Source organism: Diplotaxodon limnothrissa, linkage group LG7, assembly GCF_057381915.1.
Source record: "Diplotaxodon limnothrissa isolate DT_005_m linkage group LG7, D_limnothrissa_male_GT1.1, whole genome shotgun sequence".
NCBI lineage: Eukaryota > Metazoa > Chordata > Actinopteri > Cichliformes > Cichlidae > Diplotaxodon > Diplotaxodon limnothrissa.
Window position 1 is genome coordinate 70,100,926 of NC_140602.1, and position 24,223 is coordinate 70,125,148.

At 46.3% G+C, this 24,223-nt stretch overlaps 3 protein-coding genes across 3 annotated transcripts; 1 reads left to right on the forward strand and 2 right to left on the reverse strand.

Moving 5' to 3' along the window:
* Positions 1-7: 7 nt before the first annotated feature.
* Positions 8-5,705, reverse strand: nedd1 (NEDD1 gamma-tubulin ring complex targeting factor). The gene is made up of 16 exons (XM_085358860.1): positions 5,623-5,705; positions 4,724-4,867; positions 4,264-4,358; positions 3,848-3,964; positions 3,637-3,777; positions 3,072-3,301; positions 2,519-2,720; positions 2,294-2,417; positions 2,017-2,127; positions 1,655-1,705; positions 1,485-1,574; positions 1,228-1,394; positions 954-1,152; positions 644-785; positions 443-509; positions 8-361 (listed from the first exon to the last, which is right to left on the reverse strand). Exons 2-16 carry the CDS (start codon positions 4,857-4,859, stop codon positions 257-259), a joined length of 1,977 nt encoding a protein of 658 aa, XP_085214986.1. The 5' UTR covers positions 4,860-4,867; positions 5,623-5,705; the 3' UTR covers positions 8-256.
* A 3,178-nt stretch (positions 5,706-8,883) lies between these two features.
* On the forward strand, positions 8,884-11,201 carry pclaf (PCNA clamp associated factor). The gene is made up of 4 exons (XM_085358861.1): positions 8,884-8,929; positions 9,813-9,893; positions 9,983-10,163; positions 11,162-11,201. Exons 1-4 carry the CDS (start codon positions 8,884-8,886, stop codon positions 11,199-11,201), a joined length of 348 nt encoding a protein of 115 aa, XP_085214987.1.
* Positions 11,202-11,407: 206 nt separating this feature from the next.
* fcsk (fucose kinase) lies at positions 11,408-24,016 on the reverse strand. Its single transcript, XM_085358862.1, has 23 exons — positions 23,698-24,016; positions 20,306-20,457; positions 19,990-20,040; positions 19,797-19,922; positions 19,608-19,680; positions 19,353-19,450; positions 19,189-19,269; positions 18,820-18,939; positions 17,830-18,001; positions 17,649-17,755; positions 16,778-16,879; positions 16,437-16,610; positions 16,266-16,339; positions 15,138-15,493; positions 14,764-14,998; positions 14,517-14,683; positions 14,214-14,441; positions 13,995-14,138; positions 13,805-13,924; positions 13,547-13,734; positions 12,638-12,737; positions 12,316-12,539; positions 11,408-11,649 (listed from the first exon to the last, which is right to left on the reverse strand). The coding sequence occupies exons 1-23, from the start codon at positions 23,780-23,782 to the stop codon at positions 11,575-11,577; spliced, it is 3,252 nt and encodes a 1,083-aa protein (XP_085214988.1). The 5' UTR covers positions 23,783-24,016; the 3' UTR covers positions 11,408-11,574.
* Positions 24,017-24,223: the final 207 nt, after the last annotated feature.

Genomic DNA, 24,223 nt, shown 5'->3' on the forward strand with positions numbered 1-24,223 from the left:
TTGGCTGTAAACTTTTTCTTTTTATTCTTCTTCAGACGAAAGCTTCTTACTAAAACATGATGCAGGCACATGTGAACCGACCGCCTTTCAAACTCTTCCAGGCTTTGACATCAAAATTCATTAAATTACAACAAAACAGGGTACATAAGTGTTCACACACACACACACACACACACACACACACACACACACACGTTCATGTTGGACCATCTGACGTCAGGATGGGAGGAGGCAGCCAGAACGAGGCTCCAGACGGTCAGTAGTTGGCCCTGAGCCGGCGGTTCTCCTCCCTCAGCCTCTCGATCTCCTCCACCAGAGACTCGTTGACGGAGTATTTCTCTATCAGACTGTGGATCTCAGTCTGAAACACAAACACAGAATCATAAAAAACCAGAAAGTCACATCTGACCATCAGAGGAAAGCTCGGACGAATCTGTCGTACCAACTGGATGTAAAACTGTCGGATCATCTCCACCTGGAGGTTGATGATGTCTTTGTGACAGGCGTTCCTGAGGAGGAGAAGCTTGTTCATGTCCCGCTGCCATAAAAGCTCAAAAACACCAAATCAACCCGCCTCTGAAAATAGTCCCCACAAAAAGGCTAGCTGATTTTTCTCTGAAGAGAGGTCAGAGGTCAGACTGACCTGAACTCCTCCAGAGTTTCGTGGATCATGTTCTGGATGAAGTGGATCTGCAGGGAGGTGAGGGGAGCAGCTCCGGCCTGTCCAACCACGTCGGCGATGTTCTGAGAAAGAGACGAGGAAACGGCAGCCGACAGAGCCGGACCTGAAGGCAGAGGAAACATCGGAATCTCCCACACAAGCAGCTGACCCTGAACTCAGCGTCCAATTCACAAGCCTATTCCTACAGAGTCCCACAAACAGTGAACTAACCACGGTGATATCGGACCTTAGTGGGAATTGAACCCTCAGAACTGCTGCTGCCCGACTCTACCTGCTGCTGCAGATGTGGTGGGTGGAGCTCCGTGGACAGGTGAGTCGTAGCTCAGGTGAGCCTGAATGCCATTGGCTCTCCGGAGGCTGGGCTCTGGCGTGAAGAAGGGCGGGGCCAGCTGACTGTGATTGGCTGACTGTGACATAGGGGGCGTGGACTGACTCTGTGTCTCCAGACTGGAACAGCTGACTTTGTCAGACTGAGACAGATCAAAGTTCAGTTAGGTGGACCTGCGTTGTCACAGGTGTAGAGGTTAAAGGTTAAAGGTCATCACCTTTCTGGCATCACACAGTTCTCCAGCTACAGCGGTGTTTGGCTCCTCCTCTTTGATAGCCGGAGGGGTCTGGAAGACTGACAGCGGGCTGTAGCACCTCCCCACCGAGGCTGCGAGCGGCGTTCCCAGTGGCGTCTTCCTGTGAGAGCTGGGACCTGCGTGAGAGTCTGAAGCACAGTGCAGACATTCTTTAACCTCCAGGTGACCTCACCTGGACCGTTAGGCATTTTAAATGGGCGTTGAACTTGAACTCTGACCTTCTCTGACTGGAGAGAAGATGTCCAGGCTGGCCCGGCCTGTTAGCTGCTGACCCTCCCCATCTCTAGACATCACCTCCGAAGTGGTAACTAAGGAAAAAGAAACACAGCGTCAGGATTGGTCCGACGGCAGCGTCGCTTCAAATGCATCTGGTGACCACCTCTCGTACCCTGTCCTCGTCCAAATGGGGTGTTCGCGGTGGTCCCGTGGGTGAGCGGGTCTGGAAGAAGAAGGAGAAGCACGACTGAAATGGATTCAGTTAGAGGTGATAACAGAGAACGGCTGTGAAGGTTCTCAGACATCCAGGTCATCGCAGTCAAAGGAGCTTGCAAAGAAAAGCGTCTGGACTTCTTTAAGCTGCTTGAAGACGTTTCTCAGATGAGAGCTGAAACGTCTTCAAGCAGCTTAAAGAAGTCCAGACGCTTTTCTTTGAAAGCTCCTTTGACTACAGAGAACGCTGCGATTTACAAAAACAAGGCAACGTTAGTGAATGCAGCATCAGATTTCAGCCAATCACAGGCTGCCTCTGACCTTCGCGAGCGGGAGAGAAGATGTCCAGACTGTTTCGTCCCACGCTACTGAACTGCTCCGCCCCCTGCTGGCCTTCAGCTTCCCGACACATCCCGTCCACAGCAGCGCCTCCTGCTGAACACGTGCTGTAATTATGGCTTTATCATCATCAGACAGGACAACCGTGATTGGCCACACTGCCACAGGAGCTTCAAGCTCACAGTTGCCTTATTTATCTGTGTGGGAAAAACAGAACGCGCACACTCGCGTTCACAGTGACCTACAGCGTGAAACCCACCTGTGTTTGTCACCTGTCTGTTGGGGGCAGGGCCTGTGCTGGCGGTGGGATCTGGTTGGCTGCTGGGGAGCTTGGTGGAGGATCTCTTAGAGCTGGAAGTTTTTGAGGAGCCAATTTTACTGGACTGAGACAAGAAAGAGAGAAAATAACCCTGCAGGTTTGGACACACTGAAGGAAAAATTGATATTATTCCCATCTTCCGTCTGAGAGTCCCGAGGATAGTACCTTGTGTTTGCTGGCGTTGCTCTGGAAGCGCAGGCAGGTCACTGAGGTTTTATGGGCCACTGTGATCCTGGTGGGGGAACTGGAGTTTCTCAGGTCGTACTGGTAGATCTTCCCGTGAGTGGACCCGACCACCAGCCCAGTACCGTCCAGAGTGAAGTCCACAGCTGTCAGAGGACTGTCCACGCGGATGGACCTCAGGACGCTGGAGATGCAGACGAACACGCCGTTAAACACAAAGTGGAACAGATTTTATCCACAGACAAAGAGTGGGCTTCAGCTCATGCTGCCTTCTTATTGATGCTTTGCTTTGGTTCTGGACTGCTGGACAGAAAGTTTTATATTAACATAGGATAAAACACGATGAGACTCATTTTAAAGTCTAGAAGTCTTCTGCAGTCTCCTGAAAGGAAGACAGGTGAAAAACTACACCTCCTCAGAGCCCGGCTCATTCTCAATGAGCTCGAGAGCGCCCTCTATGGAACAGGAGCTCCACAGAGGGCGTGACAGCCTTGTGACCGAGCAGGGACGTGCAGAACAGAGCGATCGGACTCACATCTTGCTGGCGGTGTCGTAGCAGACGATCTTCTTGTCCAGGCCGACGCTGACGACCAGCAGGTCGCTGGTGGGCGAGAAGGCCAGGCCGGAGCCTGGGGCCTTGTGGGCGCCGTCAAACACGTGCAGCTCCTTCTGGGTGTTGGAGTCCCACAGCACCACCGTTCCGCTGTCAGACACGCTGCCCAGCAGGGAGCGCTTCACCGTGGACAACCTCAGGTCGTGGATGGGCTGGAGATCAACAGATTATCAAGCAGTAATACCAAACATTCCTCTGCTGTCTTTTAGTTACAGTCTTTACAGACACAGACTGAACAGAGTGAAGCATAAAAACGGAGCCCCTCCTCCACTCTCCGGTTAACTCTGAGCCTGCAGAGTTCTTCTTTTATTAAAGACTTTATATAACGTGATGAGGTGAGGTAAATAAACTGAAAGCACACCTCCACCTTTTGGCTGCTCCCTCACTACAGTCATATCACCAACTCACAGCTCACCTGAGCGGCTGCACATGAGCAGCTTCAAAGAAAATCTTTAAAAGAAAAACGATATGAAAGTGGAGGTCTGACCTGGTTGCTGCCGTGGCCGAACGGCCTGCTGGATAGGTTGGTGGTCAGACTATGGAGGACTAGGTCGCCGCTGGTGGAGCCGGAGGCGACGTAGCTGTCGTTGGCATTAAAGGACACGCAAGTCACCTCCTCCTTATGGTCCTGAGAGAAAAGGAGGCCATGTTTATTCCGCTCAGAGGTAAAGGAACCCGGAGGTGGCGTGAGGTCCTACCTTGAGGGAGCGGTGCAGTCTCTTGGTCTTCAGGTCCCAGATGTGCACGCAGTGATCGAGACCTCCGCTGACCAGAAACTGAGACGAGGAGCTGAGACACACCCGGGTCTGCTTTTTCTGAACACGGGTACAAACCAGCACCGTTACACTTCACAGAGGCCGAAGAGCTCTCAGTGAGATACTTACCAGACTGACTCGGCTTTCTAAAACTACACAGCGTAACTAAAATCTTTAGTTTCCCTCTTTTCCCTGAAACCTAAACTTCACTAAAACACCTGGGAGAACAGCTGGTATCATATTTCTAAAGCTCAGTGTTTTGGGAACTGAAGGAGAATTTGGACCCAGAGACAAACAATAACGTCTTAGGCTTTATTCTTCTTTTACCCCTCTGCAGTCTTTAAAGAGCTGAGACTCACCCCGTCGGCCAGCTCCACCACCGGCACAGGAGTCGACTTGAGGCTGGAAACGACCAGCTTGTCCCCACTGCTGCTGGCGCTGACCAGGTACTGGTCTGAGAGAACTGGTCAAGGCTGATTCACAGATCTAAAGGTGATTTATGCTGCTCACTCTGACAGGGCAGCTCTGCATGATTCATAGTTTAAAATAAGCTTTCTTTGTCTCATATTGTTCATGACCTGTCTGAAAGAAGCTGCTTTAGCTCCTCCCCCTTTAAGACATTTTATTGTGATTGGCTGCCCCTTGAAATTAAACCGCCAACTGAGATCATAAACTCATCAGGAAGTGCTTACTGAGCTCAGGGTGACCAAAGATGTGTATACAATCAGACAGAGGAGTCGCCCCCTGCTGGACATGACAAAGACAGCAGATTTCCATCTTTCATATCCCGGCTGTGGTGACTTAGTGACAGCAGGATACTGTTGGAGCTCCAGCAGGCCTGAGCAACAGGGTTGCTTGTGCTGTGTGGGTTAAACTGCTCCACTGGCGCCATGGAAACCGCATCCCAGATCTTCACGCAGTCTCCGGTCGACACCAGCCGTGTCACCTCCTCCATGGTAACAGCTGGAGAAAATAAACACATGCACAGAGAGTTGTATCGTCGCAGGCCGTCACTGTTAGTTTTACAGCTCATCATTGGTTTTGTCAAACTTGCACAAACAACATAATTGTAAAGTTTTCCATTAAACAATGATCAGAACTACATGACTATAGAAGGGAAAGGAAAAACCTGCGATATAAACACAGGAAGATGGATCGGATTTACATTTTACTTTTTGGCTTTTAGAAACCGACAAAGCCAAAAATGTGCATGTCTACTTTTCCCACTGAATTCAAAACTAGATTCTATTTAATTTATTTTCGATTGTGTTTATTTCCTTTACTGTTCAGCGCTCTGAAACCTGGTTTTAAAAAGTCTTATAGGAAGGTAGAGTTGAAAAGCTGGTGCAGTAACTCCAAGTATCAGGCAGTAAAAGTACACAGTGCTGAAGTATTTCTGTGGAACCTTCTATCGGATGTTCGTAGTTTTTTGGTCTCTGTTGTAGTTTTTCTACACAGTTAACTGCAGGCAGACGGACACGTAAAGCTGAGTCTGACGCCTGTGAGGACTTTTAACGGCTCGCAGGCTGTTTTTGGTCCATCAAACAGAAATTTTATCGACTTTGCTCCGTTAACTTGAACCTGCAGCTACAGGTAGCTCATGCTAACCGACTAACAGCTTGACGGCTTTAAAGTTAACAAATAGTCGCGAGGCGAGCGGAAACTGCCGGGAATGTTTTCGCCTGACCCTCAGAGTCCTTAAGATTAACTATACTTACCCAGAAAGAGTTTTTAATCACCGAAAAGTCGAAACTGAGTTTGTTTTGGAGGCGCCCGCAGCCAATGAACCGCCACTACGGAACACCAGGAGGGACAAACGGTGGAAACGGGCTCGTACTTCCTGTGTTTGTGTTAAAGTCTAATCGAAATGTACTAAATATACAGTATCAAGGCAACAATTAAAGAAAAACACAGAATAAAATATTTAATTTTTGTTATATTTTATATGAAGAAAATAGGAATATAAAAACGTGGCTTTATGAAGAAAAATAAAACAAAAACAAGTTTAGTAAATATTAGTGATGGGATTTCCGGCTCTTTTAGAGAACCGACTCTTCCGGCTCGACTCACTAAAAAGAGCCGGCTCTTTCGGCTCCCAACCGGATCTCAAATTCAAATCAAATTCAAATTTTATTTGTCACGTACACAGTCATACACAGTACGATATGTAGTGAAATGCTTGGACAACTGCTCGTGACCTAAAGAAAACAAAAAAGGAAAAGGCTATGAATAAGATAGGAAATAAATATGAAAAATTAAAAAGGGTAAATTTAACTAGGAAGGAATAAAATATAAATTAAGGTTAAAAATGAAATAACTGTACAACACAAATTAGAATGAAGGGTAAATTTAACTGGGAAGAATAAGATAAAGATAAATATATAAATTAAAGTTGAAAATAAAATAACTGTACAACAAAATACACAATACACAATATAGAACTATATAAGAATGTATGAAGAAATCTAAATATAAATAAATATATACACAATAACAGCAGCTGTACAAGTATTAACCGGAAATGAAGAATATAGTGACCAGTGTTGTGCAAAACCAAAGTCCAGAAAGTCCAGTGTGTGTGTAAGAACCATATGTGTGGGTCAGTACTGTGTGGTGGTGTGATTGAGAGACCGTATCGCCTGCGGGAAGAAGCTCCTCCTCAGTCTCTCTGTGTTGGTCTTCAGGGAGCGGAATCGCTTTCCTGACCTCAACAGAGAGAACAGTCTGTTGTTGGGATGGGATCTTCAGGTTGTTTTGTTGCTTTAATTAATTTATTATTAACAACAATATGAATATATGCACAAAAGGAATTACTAATGTAAAAAAATGTTGTTTTATTTATATATGTTTATATATAAATATATATAAACGTAAAAACTCCAAAACACGTAAAAACTCCATAGCACATACAAACCCGGAAGCATGTACAAACTCCAAAACACGTACAAAACACAACACAAGTGCTCCAGGATGCTGGGCGTAGTGTTGAGCTTTTGTTACTTAGTGGCTACACAAGCCAGCAAGTACCAACGACCTGATTTGGTGTGTGGTAGTAACAGGTAAATGTACTTTTTTTTTAATTTATATGAATATATATGAGTGCTTGTGTATAAATACACAAACAATACACACATGCTTTCAATTGTGTAATTTAAGTGATCTAGGTAGCTCTGTTTTGGAAGTTCAGTTAACGCTAGAAATGTGTTTTGGAGTTTATACGTGTTGTGTCTGTAGGGGCCACCGTAAATATATTTTTATTTATTCACTCCACATAAAATGTAATAAATAAATCATATAATACAAAAAACAACTATTTACATTTTAAACTTTTAACTATTTAAATTTCAGCTTTTTCCTTTTAAACAAATTTAAAGTGGAACAACACAAAACACTGCAAACCACAACACAATTAAACATAAATTAAAATATGAAAACAAAAAGAAGATGCACATTCTCTGTCATATGGACCTGCATGAATAAACTTTCTGAATCCTTTATCATCTGCAACTAAAAATAGTTGTGGATGATTACTATACCTTTCTAATGTTGTTGTCCCTGCCTCTCTTTCTCTCTCCCTCCCTCCCGCTCTGTTCCTGTGCTACTGCGAGTGTAACTACCACCCCTCCCCTCAGCGCAAGCACAAGGCTCGCGTGCGGAGTGAAGCGGGAAAAAGTGCGAGAGAGAGGGTGAGATAATGAAAAAAAACCCACGGCTCACGTCGTTCACTTCAAAGATCCGGCTCTAAGAGCCGTTTCGTTCGCCAACGACACATCACTAGTAAATATAAGTTTCTACCGCATAATTATAGTATTAGTATGAAATTCTTAAAGTGTTTTGGAATTATCTTAATTACTGATACCCTTATAGTTTATTGTATTTTTATTGTATATATTGTATAATTTATTGTTTAAAAAAGGCCAATAAAAAAATCGCTCAAATAAAATTCAATATGATCAAACCATAGAAAATGTAAAAAAAAAAATACACAAAAAGGAGCTTGACTTTTTTTTTTAAAGATATATAGAAATTTTAAATTGAATTTTAAAAAAAAGCAGAAAAAACAGAAAAATTTGAATGGAATACAGTAAAAATGAAGATAAAATATTAGTAAAAAATTATATACTAAAATAAATTATTAAAGTAAAACAAACGACAAATGTAATTTGATAAACTGGCTTCATATGCAAAATATTTCAAATTCAGCAAAGAAAAAACAATAGTGTATTCAAGACGTTTCGGCAGTATTATACCCCATAATTGTATTACTATCATGAAATCTTTAACGTATTTCATTGTAATTTATTTACTAAAATCATTATAATTTATTGTGTAAACACAACCTATAAAAAACATTCATTTATATAAAAAATACAATATGACCAAAAAACAACTAATTGAAGTGAAAAATAAATAAATACAGCAGAACAAAAACTAAACATACTATAGTGTATTTCAGAAATTTCGACAGTATTTTTTATTGCAGTATTTACTACTCGTCTTAACAATGTTGATGTCAAAGTTTCCGCCACTAAAAAAAATTGCCATTCATAAAATTTCAGGTTCAAGTTTTCACTTCATTCAAAATGTCAAGTTGTTAACGCTAGTTCCTCAGAAGTTTGAGTTAGTAAGGTGCAATTTGAAGATACATAATTTGAAGTTTTGTGATAATAGCCTGATAACTCAAACTTCTGATTACCAAGAAAATGTTCTGTTTCGTTATTTTTCTGCCAGTGGCTTAAACAATCATCCATACAGTGGAAGAATAAAATGGTGGGAGCTGCAGTTACACACATTCACCTATGAGGGGCAAACTTGTATTCCAGCTATTCGTGGAGTCTACCACTATAGAAGCAAGAGAAGAAGAAGTCTCCCGCCCCATCCGCCTGTTGGTTTTAAACCGAGGCGGGACGGTGCTCGGTTCACTGCGGTCCGCGGATTTCAGGTAGGAGTGTCGGCTTACTGTAAAACCCGCTGCCAACATGGTGAGGACAAAAGCCGATAGTGTGCCCGGATCATACAGAAAAGGTACGGCAACAAGTTAAAGGCATTCAATCAGAATTTAGGTCTTTAAAGCTTGTTTGTACAAGAACACGTCTGTTTTGTAAGGTAGTCTGGCTGGCAGGCGGCGCTGAGCCAAAGCTGGTAAAATCATACAAATGTAGTCTCGAAGAAGAGTAGTTAACGTATTATATTTATTTTTTACACTAAAATAATTGAAAGAAGACTGTCAGATGAAGTTTGTGTGTAAATCCACCGCACGGCTTCCTAAAATCAGCCTCCCGCCAACACGGAGGCTGGTCTGCTGCCCTCTCGGGTTCTCCGGGAGAGGCGAAGATATTTAAATTAAAACATTTAATTGTCTTTTTATCATCGGAGTCAAAGGTTCTAGCTTAATGTTCTCATTCATCTCACGAGGTGTCATCTTTAATGACCCTTTCCCAAAGTTTGTACGACGTTTACTGCAAACTGGCGCCAGTTTTGAGCGCCGCGGTGCGTCTTTGTGCGCACGCCTCACAAAAGTCCATTCGCATATTAAATAATTAAGGCGTCTCTCTTTACCATAGATGCCACGCGTGTTACCGTCCATAATGCATGCATGTTTATTAAGTTCTGGGACCTTCTGGTGAATTTGGCTTACATTTCTTCCAACACCCAACGGATAAGAATTAAAATTTAGACCTGCTCTGCTTCCTTAAAGACCCAGTTTAAATGGCAGTGAACTGCTCTCATTCACTCTGCAGCTATTTTAGGTTTTTAACAAGCTTTCTTTGAACTTTGATTTAACATTCTGCAAATGAGACTTTACTCTCTTTACGTTCATTTGGCTCAGCTTTGGTCCTCGGTGAACTTCTACTGGTTTCTTACTGGATCCTTCATAATCAGCTGGTTTCATGCATTTCATTTGCAGCTGTTGCAGCTTCTGCCCCCCGGAAGTCTCTGGGTGCCAGTTCATCCAACGCTGCCTCCAGCAGCCAGTCCCCCACACCTGGTCAGTCCTAGTTTCACCACACACACACACACACACACACACACACACACTTCACGTACTGAGGCTGCTGTAATTGTTGTAACTTGCAGCAAAGAACAAATACACTGGTGGGAACCCCGTGTGTCCTCGTCCCACCCCGACCTGGCAGAAGGGCATCGGGGACTTTTTTGGCGGTCCCCCCAGGAAGATGGAGAAGGAGAACAGGCGGCCCCAGGAGGTGGAGGATGATGAAGAGGCCGGAGGCAGCGGGATGTCAAAAGCCAACAGGAAGTATGTGTTGTGCTTTATTTGAAACCTCTTCAGGGAACTTGTGTCCCAAACTCCTTTTAAAACACACACAAAATGAGAGCTGAAGCTCAGCCGAGGTTTGCTGCTGTGTGATGAGCCATTAGTTTCACCTCAGATTATTTCAGTGTGGAGCTGTACCTGCTGCTGTGATACGTGGGCCAGGCTAGTTTGATTCGCTAAAACACCAGCTGTGTGCTGCGTGAGATGCAACATTTGAATGAATGCTGTATGAAACGGAGGCCGGTGTCAACGGGAGCTGATGCTTTACCGTACCCAAAGAGCGTGATCCAGAGTTTGGATCGGCATGAAGCTTTATATGGTCACTTATGGATCAGGAACCTCTCTGTTCAGTCACCCATCAGAGGCCGGTTTCTGAGGGTTCACCGGAAACCTTCAGCAGAGTCTGCAGCTATCAAATGTAAAAACGCAGAGATGGAGTGCTTTTATTTTGAAAAATGAAAGCATTTTAACTCTGCAGGTTTGTTTTAAAAATTATATTCCCTCATGGTCATTGAATTAAAGCAAACGGCATCAAGTGGTACCAGGAAACTCAATGTCCAGTTTATTAGGAACACTGTAGCCATGCTTCTCAGCTGATTTTTGTCCCAAAAACACCTCAAATACAGCAGCTGACGATAATCTGATTATTTCTTTTTCTCAAATCGTTGCTTTTATAGCTTCAGACTCACCTGTCTGGACTGATCTGCAGCTCCTTGTAGGTCTTGAAAGTCATTAAAAGTTAAAAACTGATATTAAATAGTTTTAAATCGATCAAAAGTGAGAAAGCTGTTTGGTTCAAACATGGGTGAGTAACTGATTGCTGCATGGATGATGCTAAAATCTGAGGAGAGGCCTCAAACTCGCCGCTGACGCCGCTCGACTGAATGACAGATTTTACTTATTCAGGACGTGGCGTTTGTGTTCCAGCGCCCTGTGGGAAGTTTGACGCTGATGTTGATCAGTTTGGTTTTTGTCCGCAGAGCCCGGCCGCTGCCCGCTGAGGATGAGGACGACGACTGAAGCCTGGATCAGTCCGACTGCTGATGTACATCTGTATATAAATTCTGCTCAATTCACGTTGTATAGTTCAATGTTTTTTACCTACAGAATGTCTGTTTGAGATCATCTGGATTTTGTCTTTTTTACTAATAAAACTTGACTGAAAACAAACTGAAGAACAAATATGGCCGTCTTTGGATGAGGACACGGACTCAAACAGTCCAAAACTGAGCTTTTATTTATTCTGCCAAGATACAGATCAATGCTCCTGATTAATCAGTTTGATTTATAAAATCAGATTCCTACAAAACCAGAACACAAACTTTGAACACAGCTCTTCTTTGTCTCCTCTTCATCACTGTTCATGATTGAAGCCGAGGAACGATGAGCGTTCTCAGGTTAACGGTGCAAGGACTGTGAGTCCGTCCATGTCCAGCTCCACAGAGTGGACGCTGAAGTCTCCCAGACCCTGAAACACACCAGAAACCATCAACACAGGACAGATGGTCAGGAATTACTCTGCTCCGCCAGAGCAGCTTAGCATGATCCACAGTTCAGAATAATCCCCCTGTATCACACGCCAGCCCCGTAGAAAACAAGACAATTTAGCTCCTCCCACCTTAGGCTTTTTTTTTTTTTTTTTTTTTTTTTAAGCTTGCTTCTTCTGATCAGACGCCTCTCTGTGACATCATCCAGAGTCAAGAGTAGAAAATAAACTGTCTAGATCAGTCCACACTGAGCTCATTATAAACTTTGTTTTACAGGAGCAGCTCTGACATGTTTTGAACTAAAGATTTTAAACCTGAGTTAAGCTTTAAAACTAATGACAGGGTTTATTTGAGGCCCCAGTGGGTTGTGAAGTCATCTTTCCTGACTAAAGGTCAAAGGTCAACTGCTGTTGTAAAAGCTTTGCTGAACAAACTGTACTGTCTCCTGTAAAGAGAACCTGTGAATGTGTGGGTTTATTAAAGCTGAACGACATCAAACGTAGACACTTTGGACTCGCTGCTCCGCCCTGTGGTTCAAAGTGGTATTACATGAACGTACAGCGTATCACCGACTCAGGTCTTGTATTTATGTTTGTTCTATTCATAGAATAGAATAAATTTGACCTCTGACCCTGACCAATTCTTACCGGCATGTTGTTGAGGACCTGCAGCACCGCCTCCCGCTGTCGGGGCTCTCGAGTCAGCAAATAAAGGAAGCCGCCGCCACCGGCCCCGGCCAGACTCTGGCCCAGGACCAGCGGCCTCAGGGCCTCCATCATAGCGCGCACTGACGCTGGCTCGCAGCCCGGGGCCATCAGCTTCTTCTGCTGCCATGAGCGGTCCAGACACTCCCCCAGCCTGGACAGAGAACCTGTAGGGGAAGTGGTCATTTAGCCTTTCTGAAACACACTGACGTTGGGCACACTGCATTCTGGGAAATGTAGGAAATGTCCCACTGAAGCGTCTCACCGTCCACGCAGGCCCGAGCGCACTCCTCTGAATTACACACCAGCTGCTGGGCGTTCTGCACCATCGACGGCAGGCGGCTGTACCAGCTGCGGACCACATCCTGCATGCAGGACACACATCATCATCACCAGCTTCATCTCAGCAGCTTTATTCCAACCCTGACGGCTCTCTGTTACTCGGAGTCTTGTCACATTCGCTCTGCTTGTTTTTACCTTGACGAGTTTCACTTTTCTCCTCTTTGACTTCATGAATCGACTTTTGTTTTTAACTTTTTAAGATGAAAGAGGAGCTGAGAGTGGAGCAGACAGGAAAGAAAGGAGAGCCCACTCCAACAGCTCCACCTCCACCCTCGCCTGCAGCTCCATCCCCCTCAGGAGAGAGATGTGCAGACTCCGGCCAGGCCAAGCTGCTGCCCCTGATGGCTCCGCCTTCAGAGATTCTGGAGACAGGAAACCTCAACCCGCCATCTGAAGCTGCTGCAGTTCGTCTACCAGCCCTGTATCAGTGTGGAGGATGCCACCACCACCATCATCATCATCATCATCGTCATTATTGTGATGTCTGATCAGTCCTGGGAACAAAGACGTGCAGCCAGACAACCCGACAGGTGGACCGCAGTCTGAGCAGCACAGGTGATTTCCAGCCTCCAGGTACATGCAGCAGGATGATTACAGGAGGGTGGAGGACAGATGTGAGCTTAACCATCCTACGGCTGGACTTCAGGAAGCAGGCTCCTTCCCCCTCTCTCCCCCGTCAGTGGGTGAGGAGGGGGAGGAGTGCTCCTAACCTGTCTTTAAAACTCCTGAGGAGCCGCACGTCGTGGTGCTGCCAGTGTTTTTTAAGCAGCAGAATTAAGGAGCGTGCTCGTACACAGAGAGCGTCTCATTGGTTGATCCTGAAAGTACCCACCTGCAGCAGATTTCGGGCCAGCCGGGTCTTCCCGGTGTAGACCAGCAGGAGGTGCTGCTCCAGAGCAAGCGAGAACTCCTCAGGAAGACTGAGACGCTCCACCTGCACCTGCAGGGGGAGGGATGCTCTGGATCGACCCACCTTTACTCCGCCTACCAGACCCCCCACCTGATCCTGCCAGCCTCCACCTGCAGGAGGAGGAGGAGGAAGATGAGAAGGAGCAGGAGAAGGTGTTTAGTGATGAAGGGCGTGACAAACCTGTGGTAAGAATCTGCTCCAGGTACAAAACGGCGTGGATCAGGGAGTCCGTGTCATAGGTTCGCCTGGTACACCTGTACACCGCGGCCAACAGCGCCCCCGCCAGGATGCTGCTGGTACCTGCAGAAAGAGGACCAATCAAAGTGCTGAACTCCTCCATCACCTACAAGCTCTGTTTCCTGTTTCTCACCCAATCCCGATCCCGTCGGCAGCTCCGACCAGCTGTGGAGCTCCACCCCTCCTCCCCACCGCTCCATCAGCTGATGCCCCAGAGGATGCTGGGAGGTCAGGGACACCAGCCCACTACAGACACACACCGCCTTCAGCAGCGCTCCTGTAACACACAGACACACACAGTCAGCTTCCCACTTCCTTCCTGTTGTCCCAGTTTAGCCGGTAAACGATGTACCGGGAGCGTGAGGCTGACTGTAATCCTTCAGGTCATCCAGGCTGTCGCACGCCGTCTCCGTGGAAATCCCACTGCTCCGCCCTCCAGTGTAGCTGACCAGCAGGAGGCGGGGCTCAGAGATGCGACGTGCTCTAGCACCAATAGGACGCTTCCCGTCGACCTTCACCGCAACGTTTGTGACGGAGCCCCCGTGCTCGAATGCGATTGGTGGAGTGTCACTCCAGCCGCCTGAAACACAGACACAGGGTCAGCGTCTAAAGGACCAACTGCCCCTGAATGCACCATGAACCTTTATCCAATGACCTGCTAAATCCAGCCTAGCTGGACACTCCACTTCCTGCCACTGTCCAAGGGGCTGGACTTTGCCCTGTCCAATGGAGATGAATCTTTGAGATGACATCACAGCCTTCCGTAACAGCACCTGTCCGGCGCCTTCGTAGTGCCGCGCCGCCCGCACCAGCAGATCAGGCCTGTAGGAGGCAGCAACACCCAAGGCGTTTACCATCGCTATATCAGCCAGACCATGTGACACAAACAGTGCAGCGCCCACCTGCTGAGCCAGTGCTGCCGCTGCACGGTGAGTGCGTGGACTCCGCCCCTCAGGTCACCCTCCTCCAACATGGCGTAGGCGGAGCTCCAGGCTTCATTAGCCGCTGGCCCGCTCCTCAGACCTCCCCGCCCGCTGGCCATGCACACCAACACGTCCGCGATGCAGGAGAGACAGCGGGCAGCCACGCCCAGATCTGCTCCGAGCTCCACCCCCTGCTCATTGCTCCCTGCAGCGACTGAAAACAAACTAGAATTACCAAAGGAACCTCAGCAAGTTTCCTGAAACTGGCCAATCAGAAAACTTATTTGATACACAGAAGGAGGAGCCAAAACTGGCTGTTTCTATGGGCCCATCATAGAGGAGCGGACACTCACTGCTGTCCAGAGCTTCCAGCAGCGCCCCCTGCTGGCCTCCCAGCACAGCGGCCCTGACGCAAGGCAGCAGGCAGACGTCCGAGCGCCCCCTCAGGGCGTCGGCCACACGCCGCCTTCCCACCAGGAACAGCAGCTCCTCCCTTCGCTGTAGCTCCGTCTCCTGGTGGGTGAGCAACAGCACCTCCTTCAAAGAAAGCCTCCACGCCTCCCTCCACCCTCCCAGGCAGCCGCCCCCCCCCAGCAGCCAGGCCACGCCTCCCTCTAGACCCACAGCACCTCCTCTGGGGTGGAGGACTGGGAAGAGGCGAGCTTCCAGGAGGGAGCGCCGTTCTCCTCGAACCCACAGCTCCTCCGACCTGAGGACACACACAGAGACACAACCACACACATGTGACATTTGTGGAGGTCAGGAGGTCAACGATGTCATTAATATGACTAACATACTGACATAAAAACATAAGTTTTCCATCCAGAAGTCTCAGCTCAAACTACATCAAACAGATGGAAGTTTAACTGTTTCTGAACTAAAACCTGAAGCTGTGCAGCCGAGGACACGACGTGAGTGTTGGGAGGAGGAGGAGGGAAAGATGAAGCACATCTGGTCAGGTGGGAATTCTTTTACCTCCACAGTTGTAGTTCTTTCTTGATTAGACTAATCAATCATATTTTTGTATTTTTTAATTCTTTTTTTTTTATTTTATAAATCTCAGCATTTCCTGTATGTATTTCCAATTAATTTCCAGCGTTGAACAGGCATAAATTATGAATTTTTTAATGAGGCTTTTATTGTGAAGTTCTTCATATTCAGGAGAACTTTTTATTTCACTTAAATTCAGTTTCATTTACATAAAATGTAAATGATGGTGATGGCAGCTACATTGTAACTGACAGAGGCGAGGCTGCCGGACACTGGCGCCACCAGTAGGCAGCGGGGGGAAGTGTCTTGCCCAAGGACACAACGGCCGAGACTGTCCAAGCCGGGGTTCGAACCGGCAACCTTCCGATTAAAAGACGAATTCCCAACTCTTGAGCCACGATCGCCCCCACATTTTAAGATAAAGAACGGCTCGGGGGGGGGGGGGCAGCCGTTTAAGGGACCGGCTGTGGGTGAGAGGTGCTGAGTCTTACTGTGTTCCCGTCCTGCTGTAGAAGTTGTTCCACGTCTGGTTGAGGAAGGAAGCGTTGCTGTCGTCAGAGGAGATCTGAGGAAGAGGAGGAGACATCAGATAACACTGGAACGCCACATATGCCCTGAGGAGGCGGCGGCCCAGGAGAATATAAAGATCTCCTGTGTTTTACCTCCAGGTCGTCGTGCGCTCCCATCACCGTGTAGACGTACAGCTGCAGCTCCCCCAGCTCAATCCGATGTCCCTGGATGATGATGTCACTGCTGAGAGGCAGGAGCCGGAGACTTGGTGAGGTCGACAGCTCGAGACCTGACAGCAGACAGCCTGTTGGGACGTCCAGAGGACCCTGACGGTCAGACGGTGGAAATGTTGACACATTGTCTCCATAAAAACACTGACTTCCTGCTTCTGATCTAACATCATGTCTGGAGAAACATGCAGTGTGGAAATACTAGACTCTGCTCTCAGGAGAGTGCAGTCAGAATACAGTCTGGGTCTGAAACTCCTCCCCACCTGTAGGTGGCAGTGTTGCACCACTGCTCCTGCAGCCACGGAAACGGCTCCCTCCAAAACGCTATTGATCACCCGACCTCCTTCGCTCAACACGTCCTCGTTCTGATGAAACAGGAAGTGGAGCAGAGTTAAACGCTTGTTGATTGATCAATAATGGAGGCCTGACCTCTGGTGGCCACAACATGAACTGCAGTCATCGCTGAGCTTGCGTGACATTTGTCTCACTAAATGAACCCTCCGTGAATTTTCCGCTGATGATCAAATCTGTGGAAGTAAGCTGTCGTCCTTCAGTCAGAAATCATTCCACATCACGTATGGAGGGTCGAGAGAATAAACAATTCAAAATATGAAGTCGTTTTATTTTGAAAACTTATTATTATTTTGCAGTTCAGAGAGATCCTAGATAATATCCTGATGGAGTGGCAGAGCCTCTGCTGGGAAGTCCTTGGACACCGGGTATCCCAGAATGCATTTCAAATTAAGTCACAGGTGCATATGTACTGTCCCTTTAAATAAAAACATTAAAAGAAAAGCTTTGAAAGACGCTCGAGACACAGTGCAGGACAGAGAACGTGACATAATTCATCAAACTGTAAAACAACTACATGTTTTTACAAAACTTCGTAATGTAGTTTAATTAATTAACGACACATTTAAGGAATTAACATATAAAAATATTTTAATGTGTTTAACATGTATTTCCAGTTTGAATGAATTCACTTGTCATTTTCTGATGTATTTATTTCATTTTGACAACATGGGGAAGCTGGAGTCGGGGAAGCGCTTAGTTTCTCACATGCCCACAAAAACAAGCACCAATTACACAATTATTCATAAACTGTACATAAAGGATGGAGGCAGGAACAATCACCTGGATATGCGAGAGAGTGTTTCTCCCCGTCCAATCGCGGCTCAGTCGGTCGACGTGCGCCTTCCCAGACAGAGTCAGGTAGTCGTAGCGACCGCCGGGGACGTACACTGTGAAACGAGGACATGTCAGCAGGCAACGGCGGCATAAAGAAAGAGCGAACGGAGGAGGTGGAGAAACTGACCCAGACTCAGCGGAGCTCCTCTCAGGATCCTCCACAGCTCTGCCCTGCCGCTCCTCACCACCGCCCCCTGCGGCCCGACCGCTGAACTGCAGCCGGCTCGCTCCTCGCTCACAAACTGATCCCGAGTCAGATCCGAGCAGAGACACTTTAACACGTCCAGGAAGAGAGACACCTGAGGAGGAACCACAGCGAGGAGTCACATCAGCATCCACCAGGAAACAACTCGGGAATCTTTATCGCTCCAGCTCGTGCTGCTGCTTTTAAATATGGACGACAGGACGTTAAATTACAGCCGGCCATCTGTCGGAGCAGGTAACTCTGTAGCGCCTTGAACGCAGCACATCTCGTCGTGTGAGGGCCTCATCGTCACGCGTGATGGATCTGAACTTTCTACGGTTAGATGTCTAGTAGCCATGACGATGACTGCGACTCGCCCGACAAACAAAAGTCGTTACAAAAAGCCCAACATCGTCTCCACGGTGATTCACGCCGCTCAGTGTCGATGTTTCAAACCGGGATTATGATCTCGGGTAAACGAGTACAGGTCAGAGGTCATGTTAGTCCTGTGGGCGGGACTCACAGTCACACACTTTATAAAATCAGCATCGTAACTCAAACTTTAGTTGTTTTGTTAAAACTCATATTTCTCGATTTAGTGAAAGGATTGTTTTGACTTTTTATTTTTAATTACAAATCATTTCACTTCATTTTTACACACATATAATATCATATATAATATTTTGATCTATTTTTTGTAGATCACATCAATGCTCGGGTTATGGACTTTCATAGTTTCATGTATCATATATTTGGTGTTTAATTTCATATATTTAATTTATTTTAATCCAAAAAACATTTTTTCTTTCCATTACACAACTTCAGCAACTTTCTCGTATTTATCTTTTTTTTCCACTTGAAACTCTCATCCTTCATCATGACATCTCCAAGTCTTAGTTCTCTTCCAGACTAACTTCCCTGGATGACACGTACCTGGAGGGGCGGAGCTCCAGAGTCCAGCCCCAGGTAAGTGCAGCCGTCCAGAGGCGGCGTGACGTGAGTCTGCAGTAACTTCTCGGACACGGACCTGCTGAAGAAGACCGGACCCGACACCTGCAGACACACACCTCACCATGAGCATAAACCAACATGTGCAGAGTGATTATTAAACACAAAGGCTCAAAATGACATTTAAAAAAAAATCACAATTATATTAAAATGATTAAAAGTATAAAATGATCAGTCTTAAAGTATTCGGCCGTGGAGAATCTGTCAGTGACTTTGTGATGTGTTTCAGTTTGAGCCTAAATGGCTTCTCCTGGAGAATTAAAAGGTGTGTTTGATTTGAGCTAGAAGACGCACCAGTGGCACTTTCCCATCAGGCATTGCAGCGCGCTGGATCTGCTCTTTGGTGCCTCGATAGATGATGTCTCTGACTCGTCCCTGACGGAAAACAACATTTAAATATTCAAAAGAGAAAAGAGGAGAGCACATGGAAAAAAGGTGTGAATGAACTAAGTGAGCACCTGTGAGTCGGACAGGTAGACCCCATGATTGGCTGCATAGGTGACGTCACCAGGTAACGCCAAAACCCGAACACCTGAGAATCCGTCCCAGGACAAACCTGACCAACACGAAAGCGTGACGAGGAGGAGGGGGATGGTTCGATTAAATTCATGACGTTTCCAGGATCACCGGGGCTTCGACCCTCTCACTGTGCTCTACCAGCATGCAGTAGTACTGTATGTGTGCACTGAGAGTACTGTGTGTGGCACACTTACCAAAGTCAGGAGGGACGGCGAGGATCATGTCGGTGCTGCAGACCCAAACACCGGGAGGAGAACCGGGACAGATCTGAACGAAAACACAACAGTGTTCAGCGATTCAAGGCAAACTGAAGTGGCCCCGACACTCAACCCTGCAGCATCCCACGTTTAAAGGGTCTTTCTGGGGACGGTGTGGAAGCTCACCTGGTTGCTGAGGCGGTCCAGCAGCAGATCCAGACAGCAGACTGGAGCCTGGACCTTCTGATCGGGCTTCTCTTCGGGAAGCCAGCAGAACGCTCGGCTGCAGGAGCTCCAGGGAAAGTCCCGACCCTGAGGACCGATCGGAAAAATCAGCCGCGGCACAAAAACATCAGAGAGGCGCTGCTGTGTGACTCACCGTGTGGAGGATGAGGATGTAAGCGTCATCCAGGACGTCGGCAGTCACCACCTGAGAGAAAAACAGGTGATCGCATAAAGGACGTGTGACAGTTTGTCTCCTGTTGCAGTGGGAGGAGCTAAAGCAGCATGTTTCAGACTGAGACACAGCTAAGACGAAGGAGGATTATTCTAAACCGAGAATCACGCAGAGAGAAACGATCCGAGGAGATCATGTGCTTTCTAGATCAAAACAACGGGCACATCTTTGGGTTCTCTGGTTTTTGCAGGGTCATGGTCACTAAGGATCAGGTGAAGGAGAGCGGCTGAGGACTCACTGTGTGCCCGGCTCTGCTGCTCAGGTGCTCCGCGGCCACCAGCAGAGCGTTCAGCGTTGCCCCGCCGCTGCCCAGCGGCTCCTGGCGGTCCCTGACGGTCAAAACCAACGCACCCGCAGAGAGGACACCCCGCTGCTGCCTCAGCTCCAGCTCTGATGGACACACAAAAGTAGAAGTGAGATCATAACAACGCCAAACTCTCACTGCAAGCAGGAACATTTCCAAAAGAAACCTCTTTAGAAGGAGTCTATAAACTGAGTGGGTGTTGCATGATTTTAGAGCAAACAGCTGCACCTCAGTGGCTCTACTGCAGCTCAGATTTATCCAACACAGCTCGGACGCAACAGCAAAGGTTTAGATCAGCTGACTGAGATCAATACACTATCGTTGAACTATGACCAAGCTAATTTTAGGATATTTGGCAACAGGCAAAAAATGACATTTTATGTATGGCAATAAATGATCAGCGACATAATAATAATAATAATAATATTAATGGATTTATATAGCGCTTTTCAAGGCACCCAAGACACTATCAGTGTCCACCAGCACTGACTAACAGGGGCCAGAGCAGGCGACATTTCCTTCGGGATAAAGTATTTCTGATTTTGATTCGGATTGAAGGAAATTTAAAACTGCTGGCTAAGGGTAAACGTAAATTCAGTAAGATCATAATTCACGTCGGCAGTAATGACACCCGGTGACGCCAATCGGAGGTCACTAAAATCAATATTGAATCGGTGTGCAACTTTGCCAAAACAATGTCGGACTCTGTAGTTTTCTCTGGTCCCCTCCCCAATCAGACCAGGAGTGACATGTTTAGCCGCATGTTCTCCTTAAATTGCTGGCTGTCTGAGTGGTGTCCCAGAAACGATGTGGGCTTCATAGATAATTGGCAAACCTTCTGGAGGAAACCTGGTCTTGTTAGGAGAGACAGCATCCATCCCACTTTGGATGGAGCAGCTCTCATTTCTAGAAATATGGACAAATTTATTAAACCCCCCAAAATATGACTATCCAGAGTTGGGACCAGGAAGCAGAGTTGCAGTCTTACACGCCTCTCTGCAGCTTCTCTCCTCCTGCTACCCCCCCAAAAACCCATCTCCATAGAGACTGTGTCAGCTCCCAAACAGACAAAAAACAAACTAAAAACCAGCAACAAACAACTTAAACATAAACAATTACAAAGAAAGAACAATACAGTATCCACATCTGAACCAAAGAGTAACACAGTGAAATGTGGATTATTAAATATTAGGTCTCTCTCCTCCAAGTCTCTGTTAGTACATGACTTAATAATTGATCAACAAATTGATTTACTCTGCCTTACAGAAACCTGGTTGCAGCAGGATGATTATGTTAGTTTAAATGAATCAACACCCCCCAGTCATTCTAACTACCAGAAATCTCGAAGCACAGGCCGAGGGGGAGGTGTGGCAGCAATTTTTCACACCAGCCTATTAATTAATGAAAGACCAAGACAGACTTTTAATTCATTTGAAAGCCTGATGCTTAGCCTCGTCCACCCCAGCTGTGAAACTCAGAAACCAGTCTTACTTGTTATCATCTATCGCCCACCTGGGCCTTACACAGAGTTTCTGTCTGATTTCTCAGACTTTATATCTAATTTAGTTCTGAGCTCAGATAAAATAATTATTGTGGGTGATTTTAACATCCATGTAGATGCTAAAAATGACAGCCTCAACATGGCATTTAATCTGTTATTAGACTCAATTGGTTTCTCTCAAAATGTAAAAGAACCCACCCACCACTTTAATCACACTCTAGATCTTGTTTTAACATATGGCATAGAAACAGAACATTTAACAGTGTTTCCTGAAAACCCTCTCCTGTCTGATCATTTCCTGATAACATTTACATTTACAATAATTGATTACACAGCGGTGGAGAGTAGACTTTATCACAGTAGATGTCTTTCTGAAAGTGCTGTAACTAAGTTTAAGAATATAATCCACCCACTGTTATCATCTTCAATGCCCTGTACCAACACAGAGCAGAGCAGCTATCTGAACGCTGCTCCAACAGAAGTCGATCATCTTGTTAATAATTTCACCTCCTCACTACGTACGACTCTGGATACTGTAGCTCCAGTGAAAACTAAGGTCTCTAATCAGAAGTACCTGACTCCGTGGTATAATTCTCAAACACGTAGCCTAAAGCAGATGACTCGTAATCTGGAGAGGAAATGGCGTGTCACAAATTTAGAGGATCATCATTTAGCCTGGAGAAATAGTTTGCTGCTTTATAAGAAAGCCCTCCGCAAAGCCAGAACATCTTACTATTCATCACTGATTGAAGAAAATAAGAACAACCCCAGGTTTCTCTTCAGCACTGTAGCCAGGCTGACAAACAGTCAGAGCTCTTTTGAGCCAACAATCCCTTTAACGTTAACTAGTAATGACTTCATGAACTTCTTCACAAATAACATTTTTATCATTAGAGAAAAAATTACCAATAATCATCCCACAGATGTAATATTATCTACAGCTACTCTTAGTACCATTGATGTTAAGTTAGACTCTTTTTCTCTAATTGATCTTTCTGAGTTAACTTCAATAATTACTTCCTCCAAACCATCAACGTGTCTTTTAGACCCCATTCCTACAAAACTGATCAAAGAAGTCCTGCCATTAATTAATTCTTCGATCTTAAATATGATCAACCTATCTCTAATGATCGGCTATGTACCACAGGCCTTCAAGCTGGCTGTAGTTAAACCTTTAGTCAAAAAGCATCTCTAGACCCAGCAGTCTTAGCTAATTATAGGCCAATCTCCAACCTTCCTTTATATCAAACATCCTTGAAAGAGTAGTTGTCAAACAGCTAACAGATCATCTGCAGAGGTTTATTTGAAGAGTTTCAGTCAGGTTTCAGAGCTCATCACAGCACAGAAACAGCTTTAGTGAAGGTTACAAATGATCTTCTTATGGCCTCTGACAGTGGACTCATCTCTGTGCTTGTCCTGCTAGACCTCAGTGCAGCGCTCGATACTGTCGACCATAATATCCTATTAGAGCGATTAGAACATGCTGTAGGTATTACAGGTACTGCACTGCAGTGGTTTGTATCATATCTATCTAATAGACTCCAGTTTGTGCATGTAAATGGAGAGTCCTCTAAGCAGATTCTTACTCTGGATGGCATTACCTTGGCCTCCAGTAACGCTGTGAGGAACCTTGGAGTCTTTTTTGACCAGGACATGTCCTTCAATGCACATATTAAACAAATATGTAAGACTGCTTTCTTCCATTTGTCCAACATCTCTAAAATTAGTCCTAATAAACTGGCCTCATCAGTGTCCACCAGCGCCCCCTCAGGCCGCTCGGTGTAACTCAAGCTCAAAGAGCATGTACTGCGCGCATGCGCCTCACCTCTCTGGAACGCGTAAACGCTGTCTTTATGCTGGCACGTCAGCACCACCACGGTCCATCGGAACCCGCAGCTCTCCGACATCATCACACGGTCACAGCTAACCTGGGCTAACCCAGGCTACCACAGCAGCTACTGCACGGCTCACTGCCGCCGGAGGGGCGGGGCTAGCCAGACCTGTTCCGGTTAAACAGGTGTCCGTGAAGGATCACCTGAGGCTGAAACCTTCAGGCTGAAACGTCTGAAGTGGCTTTTATGGTACAGGCACAAGTCAGCCCTGCGAGAGTATCCGGTCCAACCCGTCTGAGGAGTTGGTCTCACTAAAACACCCGTTTCCTCTCTGTGCCCGCCATCTGCAATTCTGCGCTGTTTGACCGCCCGGGCTTCCGTAGGCAGCAACCTGTAGCGCTTGGTTTCAACACTGGAACCTCCCGGTGCGGCGGTTACTTTTAAGGATACAGGCAATAGAAGTTGAAAGAAAAAAACAAAAACCCCACTAGTGTATAATATTTCAAAGAAAAAAAAAGT